At 33.5% G+C, this 12330-nt stretch overlaps 1 protein-coding gene across 8 annotated transcripts in view; it reads right to left on the bottom strand.

Annotated features, from left to right (window-relative positions):
* TRANS11 (translocase 11) overlaps positions 1 to 12330 on the bottom strand; it is a 78996-nt gene that overhangs the window by 14570 nt on the left and 52096 nt on the right. For 3 of the 8 annotated variants that reach the window (XR_016050900.1, XR_016050891.1, XR_016050890.1), the window contains one exon: positions 1208 to 1536. The exons of 2 other annotated variants lie outside the window; for them this stretch is intronic. Coding sequence is in view for 3 of the 6 variants with exons in the window: in XM_020667826.2 (XP_020523485.1) it covers positions 1372 to 1536 (165 nt within the window). In the remaining 3 variants the exon portion in view is untranslated. Of the gene's footprint in view, positions 1 to 1207; positions 1537 to 12330 lie in introns of those variants that run through there. 3 more of the 8 variants (XM_020667826.2, XM_088860316.1, XM_088860321.1) reach the window with 1 other exon arrangement.

The raw sequence follows: 12330 nt of genomic DNA, 5'->3' as shown, positions 1-12330 counted from the left end.
AAGTTATTATAATATTTAACCCAATATTATCAAACTCGCTTCGCTTCGGCTGAAGAGGCCAAAGCCTTCGGATTTAAGGCATAAACCGAAACGAAACCTGGTGCCACCGCTTCAGCCAGATTCGGGTATGCTTTCGTCAACAAAGAAATAACTATATAAAACTATTTTTTTAATTTTTTCTATAATTTGTATATATTATATGAGTAATGAATGAGACCCTCCTACACACCTGTGTGTAGGACCATAAAGAATCACCATTAAATTTAATACATATCTCTAGAGATGTCAAGTCTCACACCCATATGATAACTTTTCTGGAGATCTGTGCCATATTTAATGGTAATCCTTTAAAGTCCTATACACATAAATGTGGGAAGGTCTTATAAGATCATTACTCATATTATATATATAATATCTAATTTATATATATCAAATTAAAAAACATCTGAAATCTTCCCTCTACCAAAGCATCAAATTGCTTTATTTTTCTCACCAAACGTTAGAAAACTCCAAAAAGAAAATACATACGTTTCCATAAAAGCAAGGCTGCTTAATTTTTACATAGTGATTTGCTTCAGCTTGAGTCTGCAGCGTCTTCGATCTAAGTGAAAGAAATTTAAAGAGTGATTTACACGTGTTCTCCTAAAACCACTTTATTTAAAAAATACCAACGTTTTCATGTTATTACATCTGTGCTCAATTTCTTTGTAATGTTTTTTGAATGACGATACTGCTCCTACTTCAGATTTTGAGTCTTTGAGTTTTAGTTGAGAAACCTTCAAAATGGGAAAGTTCAAAGTATTTTAGTTGAGAAAATACTTTGGAACTTGAAATTCAAGTAGTTTTCTTTGGCAAAGGCAAAATATTCCAAAGCAGTTGTCCCACTAAAAGGTGTTCAAATCCCAAAGCATTTGTTTAACAAAAATACTTCGGATCAAATCCCAAAGCATTTGTTTAACAAAAATACTTCGGATTTTCAAATTCCAAAATATTCGTAGCCCCCTTACAATGTAAATGTTAAGAATCCTAAGTAGGTGCAAATTGTCACTCTTGAAAAGTCAGAATAAATTAGGTATAGACATAATAAAAACCCTAGTTTGCCTTAGTTCTCGATGTTAAGGTAAACAAGACTTGGTTCATCCAAACTCATTCTTAGTAACTGAACCTGCAATGTTGGGTGAGAGACGAGAAGATCCAGAAAACACTATGGTACAAGCCAGAAGGAGGTTTGATTTCAGCAATAAGGGCACATAATACAGGCAAACAAAAAGGAGCAAAAGCTATTATATTGAACTTAAAAAAAAATTGAATAAATGGAAAAGAAAATTCCTTATACAGGGAAAATAAAAATGATGCTCAGCTTTTCATGGCTTAAGATGAAATAAGGCCAACATAAGCGGCACATAGAGCAAAAACAGAAGATATTAGATAAGCCATCGCGACAATGACCGGTTCCTTGACACCAAAAAGTTCAAGGTGGTGGTGCAAAGGTGCCATGCGAAACAATCTTCGGCCACATATTTTGAAGTACGCAACCTGGTCCCATATTTCCCACTCAGTCTCTTTAAAAAATATGTTGTCTCCTACTAATCAATTCATACTAAATAATACAAGGTTGCTAAAGTAAGAAAAGAATAGGTGAGACGAACAAGCAAAACATGGCGCCAGGGTGTGCCATTGAACTTCATTTGAATCGGTAATGAGTATCATGCATATTTAGTCAAAGATGTCACCATCCTTTTCTGAAAGCATTGTGAATCTGTGACAAGCTAAAATATAACATTGTCCATAATAATGTGATATCTTCCCCCTAGTATTTCTATTTTGTTAGGAAGATTTTTTAAAAAGATCACTTCTCAGAAACACAAGGATTAAAGGGAAAGTCTGTTTTTCCTTTTTTATTTCGACTTCTTTAATTCTTGTAAACTAGCAGGAGTTACTGTTACTGAGCTGGTTCTAGAATTGGATATTACCTAAGTGAAGCAAAAAATAATTGCGAAGCACATTTGTCTAGGAAGTGTTTTTTATCCTTGGGGTCTAACCAGAGTCGACACTTGACGGACACAGGCATGTGTCGACACTCGCACACGCATACGACACCTCTATTAAGGAGCCACTAACGTATCCCTTTTTCAGATACGTTTCTTTTTTAAAAGCGACATTTTTTTTTTTAGAATTCTTCATTGAAGAGTATTTTATTTTAAAAGTAACAGGTATTTAAGAATAAAATAAATAATAAATAAAAAATATTTTTATTTCTTAAATTAAAGTTTCCATAAGTCATTATTATAATAAATAAAAAACATGATTTATTTTAACTACCATAAAACTTTTTAGGGTTTCTCCCTTTGGAATCCATGGACCACTGCCTTCTCCCTCTCCAAGCCCTGTGGACCACCAGTTTCTCCTTCTCCAAGCCGTGAGCAACTAGATATTCATCTCTCTTCAACTTTTCTCTCCTCCATTCTCGTTGTGCAATGTGTCACATAAGATCTTTATTGTTCCATCTTTTTTCTATTAATAGCATGAATGTATTGTACCTTTGCCTTAACTTAGCGATTGACGTTTACTGGTTTTGGAAGCTTGCACTAATATTTAATATTCTTTAAATTTTGTAGTACTTTTGTCATAGAAAGTGTTGTACTAGTATTTGATAGAATTTAAAGCTTGTAGTACTTTGTCATACAAAATATAGAACTTGTTCTTGTCTCAACTTTTTTAGCTTGGATCCTAGACATTAGGACTCTTTCCAATAGCAACACAATAAGAGTGCTATTGTTACGATACAACCTCAGATTGGTCTATAAGAAATTTTGATGAATAAAAATTCAGATTCACAAAGCAACCTTTTTTGAGATATTAATTTAACTGTTTTTATTTTTTGGATGCTTTACTATTTTTATAGAATGAATTGTTGGATGTGTAAATGCAGATGTGAACTACATTTAGATTTTAATATATGTATATCTAGACATAGATATAAGCATTTATATAGATACTTGTATGTATTATACGGACGTGTTGTGTTCAGATGTCATTTTTTGGGAGTTCACATTTCTGACACTCGTATCGGCGTCATAAATTGACAAGCGCATCTGTGTCTATGTAGCATAGTTTTTAACGTATTCAGTGGAAGTGATTAAGATTGTGGGCATGAATAAGAGAAGGGCAAGCCAGCAGGCAGTCCATTTTATATTCTAAATGAAAGGTAACTTCATAGAAGGCCCCAAGATCCAATTACAATTTCTATTAAGTGAGACAAGAAAGTGGAGTGCACGTCCTGACATTTTCATAAGTACCACTCATGGATACGACTTAAAAGCATTTTCTTGTATACCCTAGGGTTCCCATGGTATGATATCTCTTCTATCCAACATTATATGGGTGAGTAGATGGTTAGATATCGAAGGCATAAGTGACAGTTTCCACCAGATATAAAAACTAAAACAATGTATGTAAGATCAGATAGAGCCACCTTGCCATGAGCCCATTCCTGAAAAAAGGGTAGGTCAGCCTCTTTCAGTTTCCTTTGGCACAAACTTCAAGGACATGAACCACCCTTGACATCCCACACCCAAACTGATATGTCTACCACTAAGCAAAGCTTAAGGGACAATATCTTTGACTTCAATAGAATTAATGTACACATTTGTCTTCAAAGGGTTCGAACATAGTTCACCAATACTCCACCAGCAGAGATTATCCATTTCTTACTTATGAGTAAATAGACAAGATATTGCTAGTTGTTTCTAAATTTCCATAAGCAATGGAGCCATCAGTCACAGAGAATTTTTTCAACATGACAATGAAAAGAAGTACAAAGAGGGACATGGAAAAGTATAGTGAATTACATGCACGTGAGGACTATAATTTCAAAAGTTCAAAGTTAGTGGCATACTTCTTGAAATATGTTCATTAAAAATTACTGCTTAAGAGACAAGAAATTAAATATACTTCTCTTGAAATTTTTATATCAAGAACTTCAAAGCTTCCTAGATGAGTACAAGATATCCAAGAAGAATCTATTGTAGATTAAAATCAGGTGAAAGAGCACTTCCAAAATTATGCCACCAAACCATGCATGCAGTCAGAATGCATGTTCACACACATAGAGCTCTGGAAGTCATAAAACTGTGACATGTAAATTAATCTAGATTCTTCACTACGGGCCTGTTTGATAAATATCCCCTGGAAATTGGAAGTTTTTCTTTATTGGGAAGAAAGAAGTTATTTAAGTTCAGAATGTTTGTTTGATATCTTGCTAGAATGTTAAAGAAGTTCTAGGTACCTATGTTTGACAACCTGTTGGAGTATAAAGTCATCTTTATTTAAATATTATTTTCATATTAGACATAAAACAATATATAATATATATTGTACTATAAATATCAACTACATACATAAAATATATTATATAACAAAAAATATTACATTTTATATTATGCAATATAATATATTATATTAAATAAATACATATATTATATATAATAGTCTAAAGAAAATACATGGTAATAAATTAAATATAAGTATATGATATCTATATCATACTATAATATAATGCATTTTATATTTATTTTATTAATATATATATTATATTACATAAATATATAATATATATAACATAATATAATATATAAGATAGTGTATTTTATATTTATTTTAATATATAATATAAAATAAAGGAAGATACTACAAAATGCTTATAGGCGAAAATGAACAGTGATTTTGTCTACCCTTATCACCATCCAAACTTCATCGCACGGTCACAGTTGTCCGGTAGTGTTTCAATTTTCATTTTTGTTTTACTAATGGGAATGATCTGAAATTTGGAGCGCGTGTACATCTTAGTGAGGTGCACCTACTAAAAATATGAAAAAAAAAAATTCACAAAATATAAATTTACCAAAATACGTCAGTAAAGTTTCGGGGGTATTTTGATCAATTCATATTTTGCGAATTATTATTATCATATTTTTATTAGGTGCGCCTCACTAAGATGTACACACGCTCTAAATTTCAAGTAATTTGGATTTGTGAAAAAAAAATGAAAATTAAAGTACTACCGGACAACTGTGACCATGCGATGAAGTTTGGATAGTGATGAGGGTAGGCAAAATCACTGTTCATTTTCGCCTATACAAGTTGGGAAGAGTTTTCCTAAAATAAAATATATTATATTCCATAAATATATATATTATATATAATACAAATATATTAATAATTTAAATATAAATATAAAACATAATATAATACATAATATATAGTGTACTTTATATATTGTATTTTATATTTATTCTATTAATATATATTTTCATTATATATAATAATATAAATGTCTATTATACAAATAAAATATATTATATAATAAAATATATTATATTATACAATAAAATGTAAAACATATTTATACTACATGATTATATTATATCTAATACGCATATATATTAGATATATTATATATAATGCAAATGTATAATAATAATTTAGATAAATATATATACATAACGTAATATAATATATAAAATAATGCATTTTATATTTATTTTATTAATATATATTGTATTGTATAATAAAATATATTATATTAAATTAATAGATATATAGTAAATATATATACTATATATATAAAATACAAATATATTAATAGAATAAATATATTAATAATTTAAATATAAATATATAATATATATAACATAATATATATTATATATTGTATTTTATATTTATTCTATTAATATATATTTTTATTATACATAATATTATAAATATATATTATATAAGTAACGGGAAAAGTTTATATAAAGCCGAGGCTCTAAACAATCAAATTGGAGCCTACCACAAAAATTTCACTAGAAGAGGTTGTTTTGATACCCAAATGTCCTCGAATTGGTCATCTCGACATCAAGATGCATGGACATGAGAAAAAAATGGATTTCAAAATTTGGAAATGGTGTATTTTGTAATGCATTTTTGGACTCTCAATTTTCAAGATTTTCAAGCTTTCATAGATCTGCCAATCTACACTATTTTTGAAGCTTGTTAAACTTTCTAAATAAAGATGAAAATATATTTTAAGGCTATCACAAAGATTTCCAGTATTGAAACTATGTTTCTCTATGCTATTTGAAGGTAGGTTCTAATTTGATTGTTTAGAGCCTAGGCTCTATACAAACCGCACCCATAAGTAAAATATATATCATAATATAATACAATATTGTATTATAATATAATATGGTATTATAATACATATATATTAGATATATTATATATAATGAAAATGTATAATAATAATTTAAATAAATATATTATATATAACATAATATAATATATAAAATAGTGTATTTTATATTTGTTTTTATTAATATATATTTGTATTATATTATAGAATATAATACAAATACAAATATAAATTAATAATATAAATATAAATATAAGGAGGGAAGCAAAATAGGGTTCAAGGAATCAAGTTCCTATTTTAAGTACCATCATTTAAGATGGAATTTTTTTTTCTTTAGCACAAGGAAATAAGGAAATTCTAGGGGAACTTCTTTACTGTATAAGTAGCGTGCATCAAACACGAAACTTGTACAGTAATGGGGAAGTTCCTTCTTCCTCCCCTAACTTCCTGTTATCAAACAGAACCTTAAGGGATACATGTCGCCTTGTTACATTAAGAGAGTTCATCAAATTATGTGGTACAAAATTTGATGAACTCTCTGGATGTAACAAGGCAACATGTACACATGGTCATGATTTAAATAATTTAGAATGTTAGATATTAAATAATTTTTCTTGGTGTTGGGATAAGATCGGAGGAGGGTGATGATGATGATGATGAAATAGTTTTTCTTGGAACTAAGGTAATATTCCAAGAAAAACTATTTCATCATCATCATCATCACCCTCCTCCGATCTTATCCCAACACCAAGAAAAATTATTTAATATCTAAAATTCTAAATTATTTAAATCATGAACAAGTTTCCTGCACATACTAAAGTCTAATACTACAGCATACAGTTTCCAGGCATTTGACGTGGGGAACATCTTTATGTGTTTCGACTAAGTGGGTTTTAAATATAAATATACTCAGGTAAGTCCCAGGCCTAACCAGCTAGTTTTAAACACTGCTCTAGACTTAACTGTAAGCCCAAATCACCTTATGCTTCAGTGTCCTAGTGAAAGCTCTAGACTAGAGTGGCTATAGTGTACAATTTAAAAAATTTGACATAACAAGCTCATATGAGCAAATAAATGTAATGCAACTAAAATCACCACAAATGTGGCTGAAACAAGGCCCAAGACATTCCTCTAACTTTGTCCCCACACACATTTCAATCAAAAACATGATGGAGATTGCTTACAACAAAAAAAAAATTCACAGTTACGAAAACTTCTGCACCAAAAAACAAAAAAAAAACAGGACTAATGCATGCAACTCACAAGTACCAACATAAATACTTAAAAAGCGATCTCAATTTCACATTTACAAGCAAGAAAGGACCATGGAATTCCTTAAATCAACAAAAGAAAGTCACTCAAGATTACCTCAACAGACTAGCGCTGGGATATGAGGCCCACCATGCTCCAATCTTTGGAAGCCAAAGAAGCTATTCAACTCTCACTAAATGAATGAGAAAGGCGACTGATAAAAGACTAAAAGGCCCACTTTAAATAATAGAAGAATTCTCCAAAACTATCATCAATGGTGCTTAAAGAGTCTCACCAAGGTGATAGTCGACCAAACTAGGCTATCAAGTGGGTATGAAATGGGACTCCAAGTGGCCAACACACTGAAATTCACCTCAATTCCTGCTGATGGCAGCCATGGTGAGGGTTGTTAAAGCCCAAGAGGAAGACGAAGGATGGCATGAAAGGCTTATGGGTTGAAGACCATGTAGTTCTATACACCATGGACCATGAAATGCCTAACAATTACGATGGGTTAAGCTCTACACAAGGCCAGCTCTTTCGAGGGGCACGTGGGAGACCAAGTATGATATCTAACGAAATTTTGGCAGCCTAGCACCATATTGGTCTTAACAGAAAACGAGCTCCTCATGGCCTCTACTTATAGATGAGAGCTAGGATTTCTTAATGGCCTAGAAGCTTCTTCTTAAGATGGAGCTATGTGGGTTATTGATCTAGGAAATATATAATAAAGGCTTCATCCAAGCTATTCATCCTTTGATGAGCTATCTCAAACAAAGGTTGACATTTAACACCTTCTCCCCTAGGTTTCCAAACCCTAATTACCGTTGATTTCAAACTATACATAACACTTTATTAAATATCATATGAGTCCTTAAAATATCTTGATATTGTGATTTCCACATTATGTTTAAATTGAAAAAGGTAGAGAGAGAAAGGAGGGTGTGCCACTCATACAGAGCTTCTCTCTCCTAAAACATGAGAGGAGAGAGAATAGATCATGATATCTTCTCTTTTTAGGTTTAACCAACTCACACATGTGGCCAATAAAAAAAAACATGTATATGAAATACTTTACACATAGGGTGGATCTTTATGTGACATGCGTCCAGTGCCGAACCAATGTCCAAATCATAGAATCGGTCTCTACGTGAACTAGGGCAATCCACTAGGATCACCTTGAAACCCACTCCCGCATTCTCAAATCAAGGGCTTAAACGATAGGATTTTGAGGCTTAGTAGATTACAGATCCACACCCAAGGAACAAGTACACTAAGCACCATACATAAGGATACATTTCCTCTCCAAGCACATGTGCACGTCCCACGCCGTGCACTCTTCTAGAAAGGAAACCTCCCATATAACACAACTGCCATATGCACATATTGCCAATGAGGCCGTATCAAGGGTTTGGCCCTTGTTCTCACAAGTTGCATCTTCCAAATGGGACCATTCTATCCCGGCTCCGACCAAGGGCACGCGCCGACCATGACCGAGGATTACCCCTAATCCCTTGCAGCAACAATCCGGGAAATAGCCCACAACCCCGTGGTCAAGGGCTTTTGTGACAGAGAATTCTCTCCTTGGCACCAAACTGCCTAGAACCGGTGATGTTGTACAATATGCCTCTAGTTTTTGAATTTTTCTTGTTAAGTCTTTTGGATGTATTTTTTAAAATTTTTGAAGTCTTTAAGTTTTTTTGGGATTCTAATTTTTTTTTATATATATATATATATATATTTTTAGGATTTTAGGACTTGTTTAGAAAAGTAGTCATAGTGCTTATGGCATAGTTGCTTTATCAGGGGTAAAAATATCATTCCAAAATTTTAATTAGGGATTTATTTCAATTAGAATTAGGATTTCTTGGGTTTCAAGTGAAGAACTTTATTATAAATAGGGATTCTATTAGAGTTTTTCACATAGAATTGAGTTTTAAGATCTTTTTTCTAGTTTAACTAATGCAGAGCCATTGAAGCCTGGCTTGTAGGCTTCCTTAAATCAATAGATTATTGGATTTTTCTTCCCTATGAAATTCTTTCAATATCAGTTGGCATCAGAGCACAAGATTCCCTAACAACAAGGGCAAAAATCTTCAATCAAGTGCAGGGTTTGCTGAAATCAAGTATCGTTCCCTATTTCGTGCCTTGATGATATATTGAACATGCTGGTTGTTGCTACAATGTTTCGAAGAAAGATTTGAGAAGCAAGTACTATCAAATCCGTATTCGGCCAAGGGCTAAGTGGAAGACAGTTTTTAGAACACGAGAGCCTTTATGAGTGGTTGGTGATGCCCTTTGGTCCAGTACTTTTACGAGGGTGATGAAGCAGGTGTTTTGAGTATTTTAGTGGTAGATTTGTGGTAGTCCACTTTGATGATATTCTAGCATACAAAATTGGTGAGTAGGCACAAATGGAGCACATGCAGTTAATTTTTGACTTGTTCCAGGGACGACAGCTGCATGTGAATATTAAAAAGTGTGAGTTCATGACAAATAGCTTAGCCTTTATTGGTTATGTTGTCTCAGCTGAGGGCATAGCGACCGTCAAGGATTGGCCTAGTCCTACTATAGTGCATGATGTTCGCAATTTTAATGGGTTGCCTACTTGCTAGAGGAGGTCTATTAGGGGTTTCAGTTTGATTATAGCGCCTATCTTTGATTGCATAAAGAAGGGCGCGTTTGTATGGACTAATGGGGCCAAGAACAGTTTCCAGATGGTGAAACAGAAGATGGCTGAGGCACTTATGTTGGCTGTTAGAGTGATGCTTTGCATGTCAGAATTGGTGCAATGTTAAGTCAAGAGCGGTATCGTATTGCCAACTTCAGTGTGAAGTTAAATGCGACGAAGGAGATATTCTACACATAATGTTATGCTATTATTCAAGGCTTAAGGCATTGGCACCATTATTTGATCCAAAGGGAGTTTATTTTGTTAGCAGATCATGAAGCACTAAAATATATTAATGGGCAACATATATTAACTCACCAACAATGCTCAATGGGTTGCCTATTTGCAAGAGTTTACTTTTCTCATTTGGCATAAGGATCCCATGAACTCAAAGAGGTATGAATTTTATATTTGTGGTAGTGGACAGCTTCTAAAAAATGGCACATTTTATACTTGTTGCTAATTTGTACTTCAAAGAGGTAGTAAGGTTGGATGGTATTCTGAAGACAATAACTCCATATCTGGAAACTAAGTTTTTCAGCCATTTTTTGGGGAACTTTGAGGAAGAAATTGGGAACTCAATTACAATTCAGTAGTGCCAATCATCCACATATAGATGGGCACATGGAAATCTTCTCAGAAGTATTGTGTGGGAAAAGAAACAGTGGGATCTAGCACTTTCTCAAGGAGCTTGCCTATAATAGAGTTAGTAGCAGATCTACTGTTAAGTGTCCGTTTGAGGTGGTACAAGAAACGAACCCTACTTGTTTGCTTGACTTGGTTCCCATCCAGACTAATGGGAAGGGTCATATTACTACTGAGGAGTTGGTTGAACAGATGAAAGAAGTCCATGAACAGGTGCAAACAAATCTAGAAGCTACTACATCCAAATCTAAAGAAGCGGCAATCAAACATCGACATTTCAAGGAGTTTAATGTGGGAGATTGGGTGATAGTGCACCTTAGAAAGGAAAGGCATCCGGCAGGCAAATATAACAAGTTGATTGACTGCAAGGTGGGACCGGTCAAAATTTTAAAAAAAATGGGCAGCAACGTCTACAAGGTCGCTTTGCCTTCATATATGGAGACTTTGGATATCTTCACCATTGCTTATCTTTCCGAGTATCGTCTATGGGAGCAGTAGATTCCTCTTAGAAGGGCTAACAAGAAGAACATGAAGCATTCCTCAGGATGATTTTCAAGTTATTTAGGGTTATGTACAATTATTTTTTATTTTTTAGACCAATTGGGGACCTTTTAAGCATGTTATTTAATGTCATGGTCATTTAGTTTAAAAGTCACTTAAGTTACAACTTGTGTCATTTTATTTATTGTATGGACATTTAATGTCCTTGAACATTAAACATTGTTACTTAAGAGGTGCCTGGGGCCTAGAGGGGATCATTCCACGTGAATTTAGAAGCCTTAGTTGGTTTGATGAAGAAACCATAGGTTTCTTCTATTTGCTACTTCTGCTTGGCCTGAATTATTATTGATTTTCTGTTCTTCTTTGAATTTCCTACGTCGCCTGACACAAGGGTAGACGAGCCCCCCAACTATCTGCCCAAGCTCCCACTAGAGCCAACAAACAATAAAGGAAATGAGTTACCCCGTTTTAAGGCCTTAAAAGGCCACACAAGCCTACCAACTCTCACTTAGACTTTTGAGGCCTTATGTACAAATAGATTGTGTCTCACTACATTCCTTACCCATAACCCATACACATACTTTCTCATGTATTACAACCAGAAGTTTCATCACATTTCGAAAACACATTAGCCACATACCCATTTGACAAAGGGTCCGCCTGCACTACCTCAGAGCAAATGTCTGGTAGATTGACTTCACGGCCTGCGATCTCATTGCAATTATGGTAATATTTTACCTTAATGTGCTTAGATTGGCTATGGAATATTGGTTCCTTAGCTGCATAAATTGTGGCGTAATTATCACACATAATGCACACAGTTCCACACTTAACGGAGTCAAATTTCAACTGATTAAAGATCTTTCTAATCCACACTGCTTAGTAACCATACAAAAGGCAACAAACTCGGCTTCCATGTTGGATTGAGCTAGTGTCGTCTGTTTCTTTGAGTGCCAAAAAACAACCCCACCACCCAAAATAAATAGGTAAGCCGATATGGACTTGAGTTGGTCTAAGTCACCTTGCTAATGGGCATCTAAGCCTCCATGCACAGTCATGTCCGGAGCATCCCCATAAATAAGAG

Source organism: Amborella trichopoda, chromosome 3, assembly GCF_054954075.1.
Source record: "Amborella trichopoda isolate Santa Cruz 75 chromosome 3, AtrichopodaSantaCruz75HAP2 v2.0, whole genome shotgun sequence".
Taxonomy (NCBI): domain Eukaryota; kingdom Viridiplantae; phylum Streptophyta; class Magnoliopsida; order Amborellales; family Amborellaceae; genus Amborella; species Amborella trichopoda.
Note: the sequence above shows the minus strand (reverse complement) of the source record. Positions and strands in the feature narration are given on the sequence as shown.